General features: G+C 38.0%; 1 protein-coding gene across 5 annotated transcripts in view; it reads right to left on the bottom strand.

Annotated features, from left to right (window-relative positions):
- The window catches only part of LOC139763392 (uncharacterized), a 228,827-nt gene that overhangs the window by 148,608 nt on the left and 55,781 nt on the right, over nucleotides 1-24,438 (bottom strand). For 3 of the 5 annotated variants that reach the window (XM_071689409.1, XM_071689418.1, XM_071689404.1), the window contains exon 6: nucleotides 13,793-13,963. The exons of the other annotated variants lie outside the window; for them this stretch is intronic. In XM_071689409.1, coding sequence (XP_071545510.1) covers nucleotides 13,793-13,963 — 171 coding nt within the window. The remainder of the gene's footprint in view (nucleotides 1-13,792; nucleotides 13,964-24,438) is intronic. 5 annotated transcript variants of the gene reach the window in all.

A 24,438-nucleotide genomic window follows, 5' to 3' on the forward strand; every position in this document is an offset into this window, starting at 1 on the left:
CTGAAGTAGATGTTACTGCAGGTGAATTTCTTGAGAAAAGGGGTGACTAAATTGTTGACTGACTACATGGGATCTTTAGTATGTGTATGGAACAAGGTGAGGTGCCTTAGGATTGGCAGAATGCATGTGCAATGCCACTATATAAAGGTAAGAGGAACAAAGGGGAGTGTCTGAATTATAGTTTGCTGAGTGTACCTGGGAAGCATGAGGAGAAGGATGATTGAAAGGGTGGCAAAATGAACATAGCATCAGTTTGAGGAGGAACACAGTAGTTTTAAGAATGATAGAGGATATGTGGATCAGGTCTTTACTTTGGAAAATATGTGATGAAAAAAGAAAAGGATTTGTATGTGGCATTTATGGAACTGGAGATAGCATATGACAAGGTTAAGAGAGATGTTCTGAGGAAAAGCTCTCATAAGCCCTAAGGAATTTTAATTAACAGAGTAAAGCATGTGAGCGGATAGGAAGAGAGGAAGGTGAGCGGTTCAAGGTGCAGCAGGGGTGTGTGATGTCACAATGGTTATTTACTGTTTATTGATGGGGTGGTGAGGGAGGTAACTGCAAGGGCCTTGGAGAGAGGAGCAGGTATGCAGATTATAAGGGGTGAGGGTGCCTGGGAAGTAAGTTCTTTGCTGATGACGTGCCACTGGAGGCAGATCTGAGTAAGAAACTGCAGAAGTTGGTTACTGAATGTGGTAGTGTGTGCAAGGAAGTTGAAAGTATATGTGAATAAAAGCAAGGTTATTAGGGTTAATAGTACGTATAGGCAAGTCGGATGGGGCGTGAGTTTTGAGAAAGTGGGGTGTTTTAGATATCTGGGAGTGAACCAGGCAGTGAATGAAACCATAGAAGCTGGGGTGAGTCACAGGGTGGGTGGGGAACAGTGAAGATTCTGAGAACACTATGGAATAGTGGAAAGGGAGATCATTATCTGGGAAGGCAAAAATGGGTATGTTTGAGGGTACTATATAGTAGTGCCAAGAATGCTGTATGGATGTGAAGCACTGGCTCTAGATGAGAGTGTGAGGGGGAGACTGAATGTACTGGAAATGAAATGTTTGAGGACAATACATGGTGTGCAGAGGGTTGTTTAAGTAAGTAATAAAAGGGTGAAAGAGAGATGTGGTAATAAAAAGAGTATGGTTGAGAGATGCTAAATAACTTACAACAATACGTGGTGTGAGGAGGGTTGACTGAGGAAGTAGTAAAAGGGTAAGAGAGAGTCATGGTAATAAAAAGAGTATTGTTGAGAAAGCTGAAAAATGTGCTGAAATGGTTTAGACATATGGAGAGACTGGATGAGGAGACACTGGCAAAGAGAATATATATGTCAGAAGTGAAGGGGACAAGAAAGGGGAGGATGGAGTGAAAAAACTTTTTGAGTGCTTGACGCCTTAACATGAAGGAAGGGGAAAGGTATGCCAGAACAGAGTAAACTGGATCAATCATAAACTTGATAAATCTGATATGCAAACAGGCAATATGATGCCAAAGGACTGAACAAAGAAGAAGCTGGTAAAAACTACAAAAAAGTATGTGGTGCCTGTTTATGGATAGGGGGCTGTGGTTTTGATGCAATACACATGACAGCTTGAGTGTAAAAGTGAGTCTATGATGCTATTTTTTTTGTCTGTACCCAGCATAACCTCACTAATACATGAAACTACAAGGAAGCATGAAGGAAAAGAAAGAATAACCCTCTGAGTTAACTGTGCATGAACATTTCTGGTGTATGTATAGAATACTGGTCACTGGAGCAATGTGGTTTATAAAACGTGATGTCATATCAATAGGCTGAAGCAGAGGATATGAAGTGATTAGGGAAACCACAGATCAGTCCACAGGGTCTAGCTGTGAATGGTAGGATCTGATTTTATAAAGTATACATGACAGCAGGTTATGTGCATGGGAGTAAAAATGAAACCCTTCTTCATACACTCCAGTTACTAACTAGTTAAAGTGGAAAATGGTGAAAAAAGTATAAATGAATGAAAGAAATTATGATCTAAGAGACTGAGGCTAGATGTTCAGCTGAAAACACCAAAGCTCTGTTATCTAGGCCACACACAGTTTTTGGATTATAAACCCACATAGTAAGGTGTAAGACCCACTACTCCACTTCTACACACACAACAGATCCCGGATAGCTTCAACTAACCACAATGCCCCTTATCATATGCTATTTGATTTTTACTGAATCCACCTTTCCTCTGTTTGTGTACATCCTGAATCCCCTCGACTAAATTCAATTTTTGTTCAAAACTAATTGACGTTTCTCAGATCCCTAAGTTTCTCTCTCATCTCATGGCAACCTTCATGATCCTCAAATCAATTCCTTAGTCTCTTTAATTCCTTAAGAATGCTGTGTTCATTGGAAATGAAATGCCAGAGGATAATTTGTGGTGTAAGGAGGGTTCATTGAGTGAGTAATGATGCAGTAAGAAAAAGGTGTGATATGAGGAGCATGCTTGAGATAGCTGGAAAGAGTGTACTGAAATGATTTGGACATAAGGAGAGTATGAATAAGGAGAGGTTAGCAGAGAGGGTATTTATGTCTGAAGGGGGTGGGGGGTATAGGGGAGTCCAAACTGGAAATATAAGGGTGAAGTAGTAAAGGTTTTGAGTGCTTGGGGTATGAGAGAATGAACTGGAGTGATGTGGTACTAAGGGGTGATGCGCTGTCAGTGTACGAAACCAGGGTATATGATGCCATCAGGGGAAATGATATAAAAGTCTGTGAGGACTGACTGTGGGAAAAGGGATGTGGTTTTCATGCATGACAACTAGAGAGTGAATAGAAGCCAATGAGGTTTTTCTTCATTAGTTCCTTGTGCTGCTTCACTAACACAGGAAATGCTGAGCAAGTATCAAAAAAATTTATATATACAATGGAGTTACCCAAGGAACAGTTCTTTCTCCATCACTCTTCAATCCTTTCCCACAACATCTCCCAGTACCTCAGGTAACCCTCAACATGAAGGTCTTTCCATATGCAGACAACCTCACAATTACATCACAACACCATAACACCACAGTGGCAACATCAATCATGCTGCGCTACATTACATACCTAGAACAATGGCTCACCCAGAGCAGAAAATAAGCATCTCTATAGAAACTGTCATTCACCCTTTTAATGCTAAACAGATAGGAATCCACCTCACAACCTCTACTCACCTTAAACAGAGAGTCACTCCCTCTGGACAAAACACCAACCATTCTACATATCACATACAATATACATGACATTGGCTCCCTACATCAATAACACTGATACCAGACTACATACAAATTAAATGCCCTCAGAATGCTAACTGGCACCAGATTTGGACAAGAATAAGGGTAACTCAACATCCTATACAAACAATTAATTCACTCCACTTCAAACCATATCTCACATGTCTGGGCTTTCACCTTCACAAATGCAAACATAACAAAGTTGCAAACCACATAAAATAGAGCATCTAGAACAATGACTAGCAACCTAGCAACCATAAATACTCAATTCCTTCACAATGATACAAAAATCCTCCCAATACAGTCCTACCTCAACATACTCAGCACTGAATTCTATGAAACAGTAATAGACCCATCCCAACCAAACCACTCCATAACCATAACTAGGCACCAAACTCCAAGTAGAAATAAAAAGCTTACCCCTGCCTTACACTTCAGTAACCTCAACTCACAAATCCCCACACCTTCCACCAAAAATAATACTGACAAAATGCATACAAATAAAATAACCAAACAAGCAAAAAACAAATGATTTAGGTTTGTCTTCTCCAAATGACTAGACACACACCCATCAGAAACCACATCCCTACACAAACAAAAGTCACACTCTTCCACTCACACTCGGGGTATCACCCATTACAGCAACATTACAAACACCATTTCAACATACCCTAAGACCCTTTATGTCTACAAAGCAACAATCTAATAGCCAATGAACACTTACTACCCATTTGCCATGCACTCTCTGCACATACATGCACACACATCACAACATTTATGCACCGTGGTCCTGACTGGCGGACATGGCCACCTTCCTGACAGCTGCAAGACCCTCATGAGGATAAAAGGGACTCCAGGGGCAGGAAGGTAAGTCAAGGGACATGATGACAGAATCATGAAAATTTTCAAGACCTTTCATATATAAAACCTTCAAAGCAATGAAAGTTTGTTACATTAGGAAATATATACAGGAAAACACATACACACACACAGGTTATGGTGAGGTTATCTCAGGTACCTAGGATGGGGGAGTCATAAACCATCTATCTTGCCAATATACAGTCACATCAGTAAATATCTTTTACAGATCAGACCAGTTACCTACTTATCACATCTAAAATACCTATATCTTATATTAATGTTTTCTTGAAAAAGAACCTGTGACTGAGTAGGATTCCATAACAATTCTTTCCAAAACACAGTTTGAATTTATCATGGTGAGAGTGCTTCCCTAATCTCTGGTAGTCATGTGACCATTAGAAGATTTCTGTTGCAAAGAAGCACTGCTGTAGTGGCCACTTAGAAAAAAAAAAAAACTCAATATTCACAACAAATTCTACACATGCTACCAGTCACATCCTTAGGGACGTTGGTTTGGTTTCTATTGTTTTAGTTTCTATTGTTTTAATCATGTTGCTGTATGTGAAAGCCACAGACACATCAAACTTTGTGAAGGTTAAAACACCAAAAAAAATTTCATTGGATGGGAGAAAAAGTGTCGTGTCTACTGTTTTCCCTAAGCAGTGTATCAGAAATTTTTTGGCTATATCATGACACTGGTTTGTGACCTTTATAAGGTACTGGGGCTTATGGCCTATATCTAATATAACTTTCACTTAATCAACTAAAAATTCAGCAATGAAAAAACATAAACAAATACATACTTCTTAACATTAATACAATGAGCAGAATAAAAATAAGCATGAGATATGATGTAACAATGTAAGAGGGTTTTCAATACACTTTAGGTTTTAACATACCTTGGCTTCTAATCAGCTCAACATCCAAGATGGATAAATTATTGTTATTCTCATCTTCTACAGTAAACTTTATAGACTGAGACAAGTTTTTTAGTCTTGTCAACAAAAAATCAAAATTATAATAGACAGGCCAAAAACATGAGATTAAACATCAACATATCTGACCCATACGTTATCTGGTTTTATATTACTTAATCTAGCTTCAAAATATTCCATGGACAAGTTTGCAAGAACTGGGGATAAGGGATTACCTATAGCCACGCCAAACCACTGACTTACCATTAAAAAAGAACAATGAATTATCTACACAGTTTAATCAGTTTGACAGTGTTACTGCTAGAAATTCCATTAATAATGAACCAATAACCCCTGGGAAAATATCAATACATCAACAGCAAGAACATTAATGAAGAGACTTAAAATCAAAACTCAAAAGTTTACACTCAGTCAACTTTTAGGGAAATAAGTTTGTTGACCAGATCTACACTATTATGGATGAATGAGGCAGAGAACAACAACAAAAGTTGGATGAGTGAGGCTGAGACTATAACAACATAGGGTAACAGCAGCTATAACTAACCATTTTGATAGTCTGTATGCTACTGAACTTACTGAACATGTAAATGGTCTTACTGAATCATTAAGCTTACGTGTCTTAACCAAAAAAATATGGATATGCTTGATTTTGAAAAATTACCTGTTTCATGAGGATTAGCAACAAGCCAACCATCAAACTGGTTAATAAAACTACTTCATTCTATTACTTATATCTGCCCAAGGACCAATTTCTATGAGAGTCCATCTTTCTATTGGTAATGACTCCTGCAGCTCAAACTGCACTACCTCCAGAAGCAGAGTTATGTGAATAACTTTGAAGTAAGAAGGTTTTTGACCAGACCATACTCCCAATGATACAGCATTCCAAAAGATGACTTTTCACTTAAAGGGTAACTTCTTACAGACAGAGCCCAGTAACACCACTAAACATATTTCATTTATCTATTTACTTTTACCCCTAGTGTTACCCACAACCTTTCTAATGGCTCCTGCTGCCCAAGGTGCAATACATCTAGCAAATGGGTAATGGAGATACCTTTGAAGTGACAATGTTTTTGATAAGACTGTACTCTCAATGATAATGCCAGCCAAAGATGACTTTTCACCCACAGTATAAGCTTGAGCTGGCAGATTCCAGTGATCATACCACAAAACAATGTTTTGTGAGAAGAAGGATGAAGTGGAAATGTCAGGTCAGAAATGGGATGTTTTGTTAGATCAAATATAATCTTGGTGTAAGTACATGGGGAGGTTGCAAAGCAGTAAGGATGAGGAGGGGGTAGTGTAGGGGGTTAGAAGTCAAGAGGTACAAAGGGATGGGGAAAGCTTGTAAGCAGACAAAAGGGGGGATGTAGGAAGTGAGAAAGGTGGTGTATGAGCAAGGGAAAGTAGGTAAGCAGGCAGGAAGGGTATGGGGGAAGGGGAGTTAGAAAGTGGGTGATCAAAGGGGAAGGAGAAATAGGTAAGCAGGTAGGAAGGTTAAGCAAGCAAACAGGTGAGAGAAGGGTTACAAAAGCAGGTTAAAATTGTACAATGGAGAAGAGAAGTGGCAGTGAAAGCCTTGTGGAAGATGAAATCAAGCATGACGGTGGGTTTGGATGGTATTGCAGTTGAGTTTATTAAGAAAGGGGATGACTCTGCTGTTGATTGGTTGGTAAGGATATTCAATGTATGTATGGATCACTTGCCATTTTGCACTCAATCACTCCTGGTATTTTTTTCTACACAAGTCTACTTTCTGAGCTCACTTACTCTCACCACCCTCTTCTCACCCACATAATCTCCTCCTTCCTCCTAATCACTATAAATCTTCATTCTTGCCTCCACCAAATAATTACAAGACATCCTACCAGCTCCCCCATTCAGCACATTCACAACCAAGAGTCTCTCTTTTGCACATGCATCAATTAGTGCATAATCCAATAATGCCCACTAACTATCTTTTTACTTACTCTCATATACTTACAAATGTCCCTCTTTTTAAACCAAGTATTCCCAATCACCAGTCCTTCTGCAGCACACAACTCCACAAGCTGTTCACCATTTCTATTCACCTTACTAAGTAATATGCCCCCTATTATACCCTTAACCACCAAATTTCTCACTTTCACACTGATATCACCTATCATTAATACCCAATCTCTTAAATCAAAACTGCTGATACCCATCCAGTTACTCCCGTAACATTCACCTCTCTTCATTATTCTTCTCTTGGCCAAGTGCATATGCAAACATTTCTTGTAATACAACTTCATTTTTACACTTATCTGTCTCGAGCTCACTTCCTTCCAGTCTTTCATACATTCCCACAATTCTTCCTACTCTATCCTTAGCTCTCCCCCTTATGATAACCCCTGACTTTACCACCAACATTTCAAAGCCTTTCTTCCCCCTGCTCTTGCTTGAGCTTTGTTTCAATCAGAAGTAGAACATTCAGCTTTATTTCCCAAAACATACTACCTCTCTCTCCTTTCTTCCCATCTTGGTTACATTCACACACATTCATTTATCCCAGCCTGAGCCTTCAAGAGGGATAAGCACTTCTTGCTTGGCTCCTTTTATTCTAAGTTTCAGAAACTGAAATACAAGAAGGGAGGGTTTCCAGTCCCTGCTTCCACTCCTAGTCACCTTTAAGGTTATGCAGGGACTACACGAGTATTATTTTACCTTGACTTTATTTTTCCTTTCTGCCCTTAAAATCAAATGGTCACTCACTTTTCTGAGTTCAAAAGACATATAAAACTGCTTACTCTTAATTATGCTTTCTGGCTTTTGATTTATTGCTTGTCTAGTACTTGATCACAGCTCCTGGTTCAGCACAATGACAGCACATCACTCCTTGTATACCAAACTGCTGCAAACTGCTTCATTACAAGCATGACTGCCTTTCATCTTCCTGCATATCAAGGCCCCAATAACTCTGAAGCCTATTTAACCACATCATTCCATTTCTATTTCAGTCATTCCTTCCCTATGAACCCTCCACTTCTGGCACATCAACTATTCTGCCAGTCTCCTCTCCTTATGTTCAAACCAAATCAGCACTCCCTGCTCAGCTCTCTCAATCATTTTAAGATTTTTACCAAATCTCTCTTACACTATCATTCCTACCATGATCAACCCTCCTCAAGCATTAATTTCCAACAAATCCACCCCCTTTATATCCTTTTGTATTCAGGGCCCATAACTCAAATGCACACAGCACTCTTGGAGCTACTAAGTTAACAAACATACCAATCTTTGCACTCTAAGACACTGTTATCAAACATAATAATCTTTGCACTCTAAGACACTGACCTCTCTTTCTGAACAATCATCAATACAGCCAAGACCTTTGTTCTCTCACTTACCCCAACATTCACTTCAGTCCTTTGGGTGATATGACTGAGAAAGTGTGATGTGATAGAATTGGAATTGGTGAGGTAGTTGGTAAATGGGGAGTGCCTGAAGTAAATGAGAATGGAAGCTATCTTGTGGATATTTGTGCTGAGAGGGGGTTTATTCCTTGCCAAAACCTTTTTTCAGCACAAGATGAACCACAGATATACCTGGATGAGGAATGATGGAAGAGAAGAGCAAAAGGCTTTGATTGACTAGGTGGCAGTGGATGAAAGACTGAGAAAGGCTGTGCTGGATGCTAGAGTTGTGACAGGATTCTTTGAAGATTGACCATTTTGTGGTTCTTGTTGGGATGGCAGGGTTTTGGGATACATGTAGTTGTGAGGCAGAGCTGTGAGATGCCACTATGGCTTTTTCATATATACATATGGATGGAGCGATGAGAGAGATGAAAGCAAAACTAGAGAAAATGGGTGCAGAGATGGAGTGTGGAAGGAAGATATGGTGGCCAGTAGCAAGCCTGTTTGTGGATGATTCTGTGTTGTTTGCAGAGAAAAGAGGAGCTGCAGAAGGTTGTACATGTACTTATGATTTTTTAGTATGTGTGTAAGTGGAGGAGATTGAAGGCAAATGCATGTAAAAGTGAATTAATGTTGTTTGAAAGGAAATGGAGTGAAAGAACAGATTTTGTAAAGCCATATAGAGTGAAAGAAGAAAGTGTGCAAAATTTTGCTATGAATTGGGGGGGAAAAGACTGGAAGAAGTGAGGAAATTTAAGTATCTGGGAGCTGTCATAAGTAAGTGCGGTAATATGGAGAGAGAGAGAGATAAAGGAGAAGGCAGTACAAGGTAGAAGAGTCATTCGGTTCCATAACAGAACAATAAAGGGTAAAGGTTTAAGTCCAAAAGTGAAGAGAGGCTTAAAGGACAGCATAGTCCTCCCAACCCTGACCTCTGCAGCCAAAACATAGACGTGGAATGAGGCACAAAGGTCAAGAATCCAGGCTGAGGAAATGAGCTATTTGAGATCATGTGGTGTGACTCGATGGAATGAAGAAAAAAATGAAAGGGTGTATGAGAGATGTGGTATGGCAAGAAATGCAAAGGGAATGAATTGTGAAGGGGCAGAATGGGTGAAATGTAATACTTTGGGGGGTTTGGGCATGTGGTAAGAATACAAAACTGGTAGTTTACAAGGAGAGTGTATGCTAGCATATGAAAGGGGTTGGTGTGAGAGGAAGACCACCTATGATATGGGGAAATAGGGTGGAGGAATATTGGAGGGAGAGACACACAGGAAGAATGTGTGGAATGTTGTATGTGAGGGAGGCAAGCAAGGACAGGAATAAGTGGAGACTCTTTTGCCATGGCCACCCCTTGATGGAAGTTCCCAGAGGGAATGGCCTTAAGAGATATAAATATATAGACATGCTAATTCAATCTACTGCCATGTCTACTTCAAGGTATTTGAAATACCACACTTTCTCCTGGTTCTTTCCAATTAAACACACTCAAACTAACCCATCTTTACTTCACTCAAACTAACCCATCTTTACTTAACTCATAATTTCTTCCTTTTTTACAATCTCCTAAACTCTCCCAAACTGAGTTTGCAATTTCTCATTAGAGTCTACTGCCAAGGATGTCATTCCTCAAACAACACCTGAGTTACCTCCCTCGCTCCCCCAATCCCAGTATAATATACAACTACACCCTCCCTTGAAGATCCTCACATTTACCTCCCTCATCACCCTTTAAGCATGCAGATTAAAACCCAGGGGGACACAACACACTCTTAATACAAATTCACCTTCACCTGAAACCAACCACACCCCTCTCTTCCAACCTGCACACAAGCCTTACTCATTGAGTAAAAACTCCTCAATGTTTCTTGTACTTCTCCCACACCATACATTCATAGCACTTTCCACAAGGCATCTCTGACAACCTTATCATAAGCTTCATCAGATCCATTAATGTCATTTACAAATCCCTCTCTTCCTCTAATTTTTTAGAAGAAAAACCTAGTCCACACATCCTCTACCAAGCCTTATGCCATATCACTCCTCCCTATTCTGAAGCTCTGGGCATGCCATTCCCCTATCAATCATCAATCTCCTATACAACTCAAAAGGTATACTCAAAAGACTTATACCACTGTGATTCATGCATTCACTCTCTATCATCCTTGCTTTTACATAATGGCACTACAAATGTATTTTACCAGTCCTTATTCTACCAGTCTTATGGTACCTCACCGAGCTAAACACACACTGAAAATCCTGACTAACCAATCAACAACCATCACCTCCTTTCTTGAAAATCTAACTGCAATCCCATGGACCCAAGCCACTTTTCCATAATGCACCTTGTGTAAGTCTTTCACCACCTCTTCTACTTTCATCAATCCATTCGCACACATCCTAAACACCACACATCTACAAACTTACTGCATTCAACCATCCTTCAAATACTCACTTCATCTCTTATTTACCACTTCCCCAGTTATTCCCCTCAATGATGCCCACATTTGTTCTCTTGTTCTCATCACAATATTCACTTCTTCCAAAATATCTTGTTTTTCCTGAAGTTCTCTGATACTATCTCATCCCATCTCTACTTTGCCTCTTTTTCAGCTGCTGCACCATCCTCTTCAAATCTTGTATATCTCCCAGTCAATCATACTCTTTATCCATATAACACTCTTTTCTCTTTCAGTAGCAACTTACTCATCCCACTACTCACTACCCTTTCTCAAATTCCTACATCCCATATTTCACTTGCCAAAGACTTCTCCCATACATGAGAGGACTGCTTCCTTTAAACCACTTTCATTCCCTGCTGACTCCCCTAGTTTCTTTTACACTCAAGTGATGCCACTCCTCAACCAATCTCTCTTGGCATCACCAAAGAATCCATTTTTTTTCTAATTTCACTCACTTTTACTACCCTCTTCCCACCCACTTTGTTTCTCCTTTCCAAAGACACAACAAACCTTCACACTAGTCTCCAGCAAGAAGTGATCTTGTATCACACAAACTTCCCTTTTCAGCCCATTCACATCTAAGTCTCTACTTTGCACAGATATCAATTATCACATTATCTAATAACATTTGCTCACCACAAATCCCACTCACCCACATGTAATAATGTACTAACCTTTTTTTAAACCAGGTATTCCCAATCACAAGTAATTCTCAGAATATAACTTGACAAGCTGTCTACCATTTTCATTCACACTACTGAGAACCCCATGCCCCCTAATTATACCCTAATATACCACATCATCCACAACATTTAAATCTCCCACTGCTAATGCTCAATCCCTTACATCATAATTGCTGATCTACACCCTCACCTCCTACCAAGACACTTTTATTCCTCACTCTCTCTATCATGTTACAAGCAATGCCAATCACCCATATCTCATAATCCAGTTTCATTTTCACCTATATCAGTTTGGACCTTACTTTCCTACATCACACATTCCCTCAATTCCTTTTTCCTGCAGAAGTACCACCCACTCCTTTGCTCTGGCCCTCACACTAATCCACAATTCCTCCTGCAGAAGTAACACCCACTCCTTAGCTCTGGCCCTTACACTCACCTAAAATTTTACTCCTGGACATTTTCAACCCAATCTTCCCCTTTCCCTTAAGGCTTAAGTTTCACTCAGAACCAAAACATCTAAGTTCATCACCTCAAATATACAACAGAGGTCCCTTGCTTACCACAGTATCATCTTCTGTAGTTTTGAGTATCCACAATGAAGATAATATATACCATTTTACCAGCTGCAGCATAGAGTTTTGAGTGACCACACAAATTTTTTCTGCCTGTCAAACGAGTATTGCAGTCGGTGCAAGCTACACCTAGCCAGTGGTAGTGTGAAGATGCACAAAGTGATGCATGAGTGAGAGAACTGCATCACTGTCTGCACTCTGGTTGTATTGTTCTACCTTACTGTGCCTTTTGCGGAGTGAGGAACTCCATAAGTGATCTTGCTGCAGTGCAAATTCCTTATAATATCAACTTGTATGTGCCTGTAGATATAAGGCTTCTATGCATAAGGCTTGTGGTGAGAGTTAAGCTAACCCAAGGAGGGTAAGGAAAGTGATGTCTTTAGAGTAAAAAGTGGACTAATTTGATTGACTTGCACATGGTGCAACATCTGTTGGAAGGCATTTTGGTGTGAGTCAAAAGTGTGAGCCAAGAAGAAAACCAAGGCAGTGGTAGTTGGCTGGTTGCTCTGTAGGAGTAAAGAGGCCAGACAGATATCATCAGGGGTGATGTACTGCCATCATTCTCTACAATATCATTTCTTCACTGTGTTTCTCTACAGTTTTGAACACCATTTCATCATACTTTTGTAAATTAACATGTAGTTTCTAAGATAAAACAAGCAGATCTTTAATTAGAAATTAATTACAGGACTTAAGGTACGTCTCTCAAGGGTCACTCCCTCTAACCCCCTATTTCCCATAAGCCTAGTCCCTTGCCAACCGTAGTTTTGCCAACCATGGGGTCCTCCAAGAACATAACCCCAGCAGTTGCCAAGGGACCTCTGTACCTACCTCTCCCTTCTTCTCATCTTGGTTATATCCACGCACATTCAGACACCCTAGCCTGAGCCTTCAAGGAGGATGAGCACTCCACACTTGGTTCCTTCTTCTGTTCCCTCTTGATAGAAACTGAAATACAAGGAGGAGAAGGTTTCTGTGCCCCAGCTCCCACCCTTTTAGTTGCCTTCTATGACATGCAGGAAATATGAGGAAGTAAAAGTATATATGGTGAAAAGTCATAAAGCCCAGTCACATTCCTACACCTATCTCAAAACTCTCACTCAAACTATCATCCACTTTCACATATGCATCAGTATAACTATTAACTAATTAAATAACAATGCAGTGATTTCATCACGTCACTTATACTATTCACTTCCTGCCCCAAGTGTCACATATAGATGGAACAAGCACAATCTTTCCCAGAAACTCCATCAACCATATAACTCTGCATCATTTTATCAATGAATATCTAAGAGCAAAAGCTGTAACAATATGCACAGTGATGTAATGAAGCAGCTGCTCTTTGCCAGCAATTCATGACACTAACATCTCTGTCTTAAGGTGAGGAAAAGAGTTATACGATACAAAAAGACAAATGATACCTAAACAATTGTACAAGCAGTATTGGTTTATCACAGAGGTAATAAAATTGGCAAGGCAGACTACTACAATAGTCTGAAGGGTAACTGTACCCCCAGAACATAATTATTTTGTAATTCTTAATAATTCCATCAAAAATAGTTCTTATGAGTTAATAAACTTATGTCTGCCTATTTCAACTCATCTTATGACTAGCTACCTCTCATCAAGCAACTACAGTGCTTAACTTACGGAACTGGGAGGAGAAAGAAGATTTTCTTCTAAATCATTATTAGTAGATTGGAAATTCTCAGGTCGTGACTCATCAATACTACTGGCTTCCACAACATCCTTGTTTCTAATCAAATCTCCAGGCTCAAGCAAAGCAGTTTCATTTATTGTTTCACTTATGTCATCACTTACCTGAAAATTCAAAATTGGTCATAATATTTTACACACATCTAATGGTAACTGTATACTGGCAAGGAGGAAGGGGCAAAACCTCAAAAAAAAAGTAGAACACATCCATATCAAAATTAAGAGAAGAGAAAGATTAAGAAAATACATTCCTCCTACCTTTTCTAAGAAGAGCAAATCATGCTGTGGCTCCTGGAAGAAAATTGTTCAACTGAAGCTTCCATATATAGAAAGTTAAACATATATATGTGATGAAGCAGCATGTTATACTGAAGAAAGTTCTGGAAACAATATGAAAACTAAACAATTTAACTTCATAATAAAATAATATCCTATGATGTCTCTACATTCTCAGTGATGTCATAGACAGGAATAAAATGAAAGGCAAAGGAAGAACAAAATGGAAAGAAGAAAAAGATAAGGAAGAACAGAAAGAAGATAAGAACAATTATAGAAAAGCCTTAGTTTTCAAAAACAAAAAAGGAAAGATAAAAAAACTGGGCCAAATTCAGACCTTATCCAGGAAAATCAGAGATCCTGACAATTTTATTCAAATACAATAATTTTACTTAATATCTAGTCATTTTATGGCAATAAAAAATTGCACTGTGTAGAAGTCCCACTATAAACCTAGATTCAACGGACTTTGAAAATAGCAAATGCTGTATGCCAATCCCAAGGAAGGTAGTATAGTCCATACTAATATGGACTCAGTCTGACATTTCTCACATAAGCCAACTAGTGGCATCCTTCTCAAACCCAGATAACAACCCAATATCAATACTGTCCACGTTTTGCTTTCATATCAGTGTTTGATTTTGCATTCTACGCATACAAAGTGAACAGGAGTTAGCAACCATGGTGATGTAAAAAGAAAGCAAGTGAATTTGAGTTTTGCACTAAAAACTAATGCGTCAGTTGCCTGTGTATGTGAGGAATATAGGGTGAAGAAACAAACTGTCATATATTCTTGAGGACAAGTTAAAGCTTAAAAGTTTACATTATACTTCAAAGATGATGCTTCAACCAGTGGTCAATTAGTTGGTTGCAGAATGCATATAAAAGTAGCACAGGATGTAAACCTTGAGGTACTTGAATGTGAATGGTTTGTACAGCATCATTCTAATAGGCTACATGTTCATGGTGATGAACTCTACTCCACTGTAAGTATCTTAGCGAAGCACAAGAAAATTAACTTTTTAACACTAGTGATGACCGAATCTGGCATTTCAATAAGCACCATAGCACAGTGAAGAAGACTCATGGTGAAGCTTTATGTGCACTGACAGAGAATGAAGTGCTGATTCTATCTCAAATTTACAACTGTGATTAGACTAGTTTTATCTTAAATCACATTGATATATCAACTAATCATGAAATGCAAGCCTATTATGAATATTTTTCTGCATTTTTGGAATTCATAATAAGGAATCAGAACCAGAATATGACTGAACTGAGGTTCAAATCCTTTTCCAAACCTGTTGTTCTTGCTGATCCTCCTTCAATACAATCTCCCACAAATCAAGTGACCACTGTTACACCACTGCTTCTCAACAAAACCCTTAATAAATAAGAGGCCATGGGAGCTCCTCAAACCCAGAGTAAAATTTATTCTAGAGCACCACAATTGATCACAAAAATATAAAGTCATCTCTCAAGCACAACTGGTAAGAAAAGGTATTTTACACTAGTTACAATAATTATAATGTTCATTTTATGCTTGAGCATTTTTTTACCAAAAGGGCATTACTAGTATACTTTGTATATGACCATTTTTTTTTCCCTTAAGGTCATTACTGTACTTTGAATACTATACATCATAATAAACCAACCTGATCAACCAACAATTAGCATTAACTGACACCTCTTTCCATTATCAGTCTGTTTATACTGTACGTCAAAAAAGTATCTAAGTAAGAAAAATTCTAACTTAAAGATGTCTCACACATTCAAACACACTAATACAACCAATACATTATACTGCAGAGTTAAAGATCTTTACACAATTTCTAACTCTGCAATTTCACCTGCCATATAAGGTAATGTTAGTACACAACAGTATTCATGTGGAAATTAACGCTTTGAGGACTGTCATCACTGGTTTCTCCTCCCGTCTTGAAGGTCTTTAAGATCCAGCCTATATTCTTTCTTGAAAAGCCAATTGTTGTCTTGCACCATTTTCTACAGGTAAGGCTGTCAAGACATTATCAACCTGAAATATTTTGTACTGTTCAATCATGACCATGCAGTATTCTGTGCAGCTCTTAGTTTCTTCAATTCCCCTATACCAATGGAGTTGGACTTTCTCCCCATTAAAATGAATATTGTCTTCACTGGTCCAGTAAAAGAGCTTGTTTATGTCAGTTTGTTGTTTCTCAGTGTCTTCTGATTAGATTTTCATACTCATTCTAATATCGACAGAGGATGATGTGCAATTATGACATGCTTGAATCATTATCAATTACGAGAATAAGGAACCCAAGGGATGCAAATATGGTTCCATGGCAGAATGAGCTTTTGACAATAGAGGCACAGGAAATAACCTGATTTACAAAACTGTCACAATCTGTTAGCTAAAAAGGACATACCATATACCTATTTTGCATTTTGTGCTATCACCATAGTTACATCTATCAAAACCTTATGAAAAGTCAGTGTACTGATACCAAATCAGCATCTTGTTTTTCCCAATTTCTGAGGCCTCCAGTGGAAATCATTCATTTACCCATAGTAGGCCATTCAAGCTAGATTTTCAGTTTTCCTGCTCATACCAAATCATAGTGGCAATGCTGCTCATCTAATATCAATCAGAAGTTATCATCACCAGATTTTGTAATCAACTTTTTGTGTATCATATAGAGAAAATAATACTCATTGGGTTCTGTCTCTTGTACTCTCAATACCATCATGAAGACTTTTAAATCTCTATTAGCTGCCAGCATTCACAGTTTTCTTGCTTAAACCATTCCAACCTTTCACTAACCTTACAAATAACTAATATCTATCAATATCCTTCTTGACCAGCCTCTCTCTTAGCTTCTAATCATAGCCACTAGTAACTCTGGTACTGTACCTTGTTTACTGTTAACTGTTTACTGTTAACATCATCCATATGCCTTAGGAACTTACAAGCTGTTATCAGTTATCAGGTCACCCTCTCTCTTCTCAAATCCAAGGTGGACAGCTGCGTAGCCTTTAATCTTTCACTGTAGCTCAGCTTCTTTAAGTCAGATATCATCTGGGTTGCTTTTCTCTGAAACCTCTTTACCACATCTTTGTGCTTCCTTAGATGCAGTGACCTACCTGAGAGTCATAATCCAGCTTCAGGTTGGTATATGTTTTGCATGGCTAACAAAAAATTCCTTGTCCATATACCCGAATGCGATTCTAAACACAATTTTCTTCCTTAACAATCAACCTTCTCCAGCAACAGAGTAGGCAAAATGTCAACCCATAGTTCTATTTCATACATCAATTCCTGTGTCTTATTTCCTGCCAAATCATATTTAAAATGAAGCCTTCTTTTATCTAATCCATATTACTTGAACTTGTCCGCTGATGCAATCATTTTTATTCCTTCTTTTTCTCATGACCTAGGCATCATCTGCATACTTGTTTGAGTATAGTCCTTCCAACAAGCATTCCTTTATTCAAAGAAAGTGCAATAAACTCTCCTTGTCATCCACTAATAGGTCTTTCTAATCTTTAGCTTAGAGCATCTCTAAAAACTTTTGTCACTCTACCTTTCCTTCACTTTTCCATTCTGATGGTACTATAGCTGTCTCTCACATAGTCAAAGCAACACTCTTTGGTTCCTGTTTCTCCTCTAACTCCACACTGGATGACAAACATTCCTTCACCCCCCCGATGCTCCTTTTACGAATCCTATGCCCCCTCCCACAATCTCTTTTTCGACAGTCTGAAAGGTGCTTCTTTCTCTCGACACAAACAAGGCTTATGGTCCTGAACGTATCCATTCCCATGTAATGAAAGCGTGTCTCTGAACCTGCACCTGTACTGGTTACTTGTTCTGTTTCTTTTAAAAACCAAAACTTTCCCTTCCCCTTGGAAGCAAGCACTGATACATCCCATCCCTAAGAAAGGTGACCGTTCTGTCCCATCTAACTATCGTCCTCTTACTTTGACGTCTACCATTTCCTATGCCTTTGAATCTCTCCTCGATTCCCATATCCTTGAACACCTTGAAAATCACATTCATCTCTCTGATCACCAGCATGGATTCCATAAGGTGAGATCGACAGATGATATTTTTCCTATCTTACTAATGTCTGGTCATCATCCCTGAAAGATTTTGGAGAGTCACCTGTAGTTGCCCTTGACATATCTATGGCTTTTGACAGGGTGTAGCATTGAGATCTAATCTCTAAGCTCCCCTCTTTTGGTTTCCCTCCCTCACTTTGCTCCTTCACATCTAGCTTCCTCTCTGGTTGATCCATCACTGTGGTTGTTGATGGATCAGCCTCCTGCTTTTATCCATCAATGGTGGTAGTCCCTCAAGGTTCTGGTTTGTCCCTAACACTTTTCTCCTTTTTTTTAACGATTTCCTCACCTCCACAAATAATCCAATGCACTCATATGCTGATGACTCAACACTGCATTCATCCACATACTTCAATTTTGCTCCCTCTTCTCTCACTTGATCTGCATCTCGTCTTGATACAGCTTCCTAAATAAACTCAAACTTGAACAGACTTGCATCTAAGAAACTGGGTGTCCTGTTTAGATGCTGAAACTTCATTTCTTCTGAAGTCACTCTATTTATACAAAGGAATGATTCATTCTTGTATGGAGTACTGGCCTCACATTTGGGGTTGTTCTAGCTTGGCATCCTTAACTGACAGTCAATAGTGGTCAGATTTATAAATTGTCCCAAGCTAACTTCCAAACTTGAACCTCTTGCCCTATGTCGCAATGTAGGTTCACTTTCCCACTTCTATAAGTATTACTTTGGTTTTTGCTCCCGAGAGCTGGCTGCTTGTGTGTTTACACCACCAGCTAGACCACTTGGCAAGATGCTGTGTCATATGATTACTGTGTGGCCAATGGAAACTCATGGGTGGGCTGTTTTGATACCTGCTTCTTTCCCTACACATCAAAGCTTTGGAACACTCTACCTTCTCATGTCTTTCCATATAACAATGACCTCGCACATTTAAGAACAGGGTTTTCACTTCCAAAATTTGTAAATACTTTCCCTTCTTTTCTTTTTCCATTTCATAATTCTCTCTATATTTCAATTAAGGCCTGGCCTTGATTGTTTGTTTTTTCTCTGTGACTGGAGAGAGAGAGAGAGGAAAAAAAAGTTGGTCTGTGTGTGCAAGACTAAGCCTTGCAGCACTTGCCTTGTGAAATCTGCCCATTCTCATAATATGCCTCTTGCCTATATCCTTTGTTCCCTTCCATATAGGTAATCTTCATTTGCCTATATCCTTTGTTCCCTTCTATATAAGTAATCTTCAATCAAGCAAAGGCATCCTTATTCTTGCCTGTAGTTATAACTAGAGGCTGTTGATGACATCACAGAAATTTCACTTTTATGGGATGTGATTGGTGGCTCAGAGCCTTCTGTCATAAATGATATCTCCCTCTGAGAATGTTCCACCATGGGATATGACTTGAAAATATCTCATAACTCTTTATGAAGATATTTTTGTCAAAACTTGGTAATTTTATTTGAGTATAAGGGCATTTTGATAAAAAATAAATGTTATTTTCATGCAGCTATGTAATGTCACACATCCCATCACAAAATAGTAAAAAAATAAATAAGTACTGGATACAATATATCACACGTATTTACTCCGACTATTTCAAGATTTAGGGCATAAACTGATATGTCAGGCAGTCAGAGTACCTAAACTGAATATATCTAGGATCAGATCAACCTCTGACAAGGTAGTGCAGTGTAGAGTCCAGAGTGACAGCCAAAATGAGGAACTGGACAGTGCTTAAGTGTCTGTGCACTCGCATAACTTCATTACTCTATATCATGTCACATGAACATCTAATAATCATGGCTCAGTTGTTACAATCTGTATAATATAGCAGAAAAACTGTGATAATATAAATATAGGGGTAACAAATTCAAGTTAAAAAACATCACCTCATCAACAGAAATGCAAAATTCATAAATACTGTGATAAAAGTATATCTTCTAGATTCGTATGCACGGGCCCTGAGGATGAATTGAAGCCACATAGTGTGCTCTGTTATAAACATTATCTAACGGAAATGTGATGCTAGCCAAACTTCATAGGGTATCTAGAGACAAAACAGAAGAAACACACAAACAAACCTGTTGAATGATTCTATTTGAGACATCTAGAAATGCACAAAATCCAAAAATCAATAAAAAAAAAAAAATTGGCTGTGATAATACAAATGCTATGTTTCCTTAATGTCGTGTTCATTAATGGCAAAGATTAGAAACAACATATTAGTACAACAGCAGAGGATCTAATTTTACTTGATGCAAAGCAAGTAGGTGGAAGACACAGCAGCCAAAAACTTTACTTGATTTCTTTTCTAAACACCACTGTAAAGTCGCAAACTCAAGACACATCTAATAATGTTAAAAACCAGTAGGTAAAAATACTGCTTTAATAGATATAATTCTTTGCAATTAAATGCCAACACAAACTTTTCTAACAACGCTGATTAGCTTGCATTCATACAGTATAAAGCTGAATAAAAAAAATCAGGAAACTTCCTATTCTGCCACTCACTGCCAACATATAGACCGAGTGAGGCTATTCTTAAGTTTGAATAATTCCATAATTACAAGTGATACTTTGTAGTCAAAATGTGTAAGAATCAAAAATGATGGGACTCCTGCAATGTTAGGAAAGTATAATGTACACACTACAAATATTCAAGCTATCATAACAGATGTCATACAGACTCATTGCTGCAGAAATTAGAAAATCATTAGCAGGAGGAAAAATGCCAGGAAAATTGCAGGCTAAAGTGAAGGAGGTAATCTTGTAGCAAAAGGAAGTAATCTTATCCGAGAACATCCTTTAAATTCACATACTTTTAATGTTAATTCCAAAGATATGGGTAGTACACACGAACAACTGGACTTACAATCCCAAATGCAGTGGGTCTCACAGAAAAGTACTAACCTGCTTATGCAAATTTGTGGTGGAATACAAATACTTCTCCAGAATAAAACATTTCCAGGAAAAGAGTATTTCATCAATATTGTTCAAGGCTAGCTAAGGTGGCATATTTGTATGAATATTTCTACATACATGAATGGCCTAAATCTGAGCATACAAGGAAGAGCTGTGACTATTTCTAAATCTGAAAATAAAATGGAAGCCATGATTAAGAAATTAGACTTCCAAACAGCAAGTGTGAATCATATCTAACACTAATTTCCTTACAGTACCTGATGATAGCATCTCTGAAGAAAAAAGAAACTTGATCATTCATCCTTGTACAGATTGAATAACAATTTCAAGAATAATTTTCCTCTTCCTGATGCCACTAACAAGACAATTTGAGGATCCATTTACAGCATATATAAAAGAGTAAAATATTTAACTGCCAATAAAAAAAAATAACCTCGATGAACTTTCATGTAACACCTCCCTGAGGTTAGGTTTCATTCAACAGAACACATCAAACTTCTGGTTGCATATAAGAGTACCCTAAACTGGCAAATAAACTAATAAAAACTTAATGCTATTCCCTAGTTAATATCTATGAGAGAATACTTTCTCTCAGCATTTCATGTAAAACAAAGTACTGAAACTGGACATGTGTAGTTACCTATTTGTGCTATACAGGGAGGGAATTTTAGACTCTGTGGGCCCCATCTCTTGAACATTCTGTTTATCATACAACTTCTTGAATTCAGGTGTGCTGTCTGTATCAACCATATCTTCAGTCACTTCATGCCATTCATCCACCACTCTTATACAATTCATTTACATCTATTCATTACACTCAGTCGCTGTCTCCCACGTTAGTGAGGTAGCACAAAGAAACAGATGAAAGAATGGTCCAACCCTACTTTTTAAATCTTTTTTTAACAATTCTTGCTTAATTCTAGGTTTATGACCTTTGGTTGCTCAACCTCCTATATCTCTCGAAGAAGTGTTCACTATCTACATCCATCTGTTTTAACAACCTAAAAGGTCACGGTAAGATTACCCAGCTCTAGCCTTTTCCAGTAATTCAGCATTCTTCATTCTGGCACAATAGGGTCACAATATAGGACAATATAGACAAGATAGGAACCAAAATATTTCACGGAGTAGAAAATCACGCTATACTGTGACATCCAGTTCCATGAAAATGAGGAGTTAAGTGCAATAGGCTAAAATAAAGACATATTAATAACATGATGAGTATAATTTTAATAATATAACAAATAAAACTCAAAATGTTAATGAAGCAATCAAAATAATATACAAAGTACACAAATAATTTGTTACAGCCACATACCTATAGGATGTGGGGCAGGCTAATTAAGGTTTTGTGTATTCTTTCTGAATATGTAGGTAATCATTATTAGTTTATACAATAGGTAAGAACCTACTGAAACCATAGATCTATTTAGAAAAAAGTATCAGCAGCGTATAAATCAAACACGAACTACCATATCATTCATCAAAAAATGAAGAATGTCTTTAACTGAAATATGATCACTTGCCTCATACTGCCTATATGAACTGTAAATTTTCTATTGTACAATGTACACCTATATTTCCATTATTTTCTTAATACTAACTTATTTCTTATTCATATAATAGTCATGATTACACTAATGAGAAATGTGTACAAAATATATAAAGCATACAATTTGCTATATCATTCACTATGTAAGATGCATGTTTTTAAATGGGACCCCCCCCCACCCGAAACCGAAAACATTCTAAACTGTATATTTGTACCTCCCATGATTGTGTTACAGTATATTCTTTAAAACTGTATTTAACATAATACATTATCAATGTATGAATTACATAAACCTACAAAAAAGGTCTGTGCATTAAAATATAAAAAAAATATGATTTACTTCATCATTCACCAAGTGAAAGACAAACACTATGAAAACAAGAGAAGTTAATTCAAGGTGCTAGGTACATTTTCCTACATTTTTCCTGAATATGAAAATAACCTTAAGATCATGCATTGGGTAAGAGCATAAAAGGAATACATTTTTACATATCATTCACCAAGTAAGATGTACATTTTCAAGTGCGAGATGAAAGACCACTTGCCCCTCTGAACTGGAAACGTTCTATAATGTACACTGTCGAACTATTCATATTTCTGTTAAAATGCTCTTCTTAATATTGCATTCGATGTAATTCATTTTAAGTGTATGAAGTAGTCAAGAACCTACTGAATAATATCAGTGCCATTTGAATTAGGCCATTATAGTAGCTGCAAGAGGCGGGTGGTGACATGCGTTCTGAGCAACATATTGTGCATCTGTGTTGACATAAGATGGTGCTGTAGCCATTTCTTCCATGTCAGTAGTGAGTTAGGAGAGACTGGATAATAAGGTGGATGTAATGAGAAAATAAGCATGGATTATTAGATAAACAAAAATATTCTTTTCATTCTTTTACAATCGTAATAAATTTTATTCATTATTTCGCAGGCACTATTGCTGTAGTAATAAATGATATTCAATTAAGATGTTATGCTTCATTTTCCCCTCTCAAGTTAAACATTTTGATAAAAGTGGAAGTACATTAAATTATGTTAAACAGAAAAGAAGGCTGGTCTGGGGCAGGGGTGTGTGACATCACCATAGCTGTTTAATTTGTTTATAGATGGGGTACTAAGGGAGGTAAATGGAAGAGTTTTAGAAAGAAGGGCAAGCAAGCAGTATGTAGGGGATGAGGGGGGCCTAGGAAGTGAGTTACTTGTTTACTGATGAAACAGCAATTGTGATAAATCTTAACAAGAACCTGCAGAAAATAGTGAAAAAGTCTGAGAGAGTGCATAAAGGAGAGAGCTGCGAGTAAATGTGAATAAAAGCAGAGTTGAGAGTAAATGTGAATTAAAGCAAACTTATTAGGTTTAGAAGGTAGGAGGGACAGGTTAACTGGGGTGCTAGTTTGAATGGAAAAAATTTGGAAGAAGTGAATTATGGTAGCGAAGGGAACCATGAATGCAGGAGCGAGTCATATGATGGGTGAGGGGGTGAAGGTTCTTGGAGCACCGAGGAATGTGTGGAAAGAGGGGTCGTTATCTGAGTGAGCTAAAATGGGTATGTCAAAATGGATGCAAGTCATAGGCAATAGATAAGGATGTGTAAGGGAGGGTGATGTTGGAAATGAAATGCTTGAAGACAACTTGCAGTGTGATATGGTTTGATCGAGTACATAATGAAAGGCAAAGAAAGAGGTGTTATAACAGTAAGTGTGGATAAGAGAGTTGAAGAGGGGGCGCTGAAATAGTTTGGACATATGCAGAGGAGTGAGGAGAGGTTGACA

Source organism: Panulirus ornatus, chromosome 3 (genome assembly GCF_036320965.1).
Source record: "Panulirus ornatus isolate Po-2019 chromosome 3, ASM3632096v1, whole genome shotgun sequence".
Lineage (NCBI taxonomy): Eukaryota > Metazoa > Arthropoda > Malacostraca > Decapoda > Palinuridae > Panulirus > Panulirus ornatus.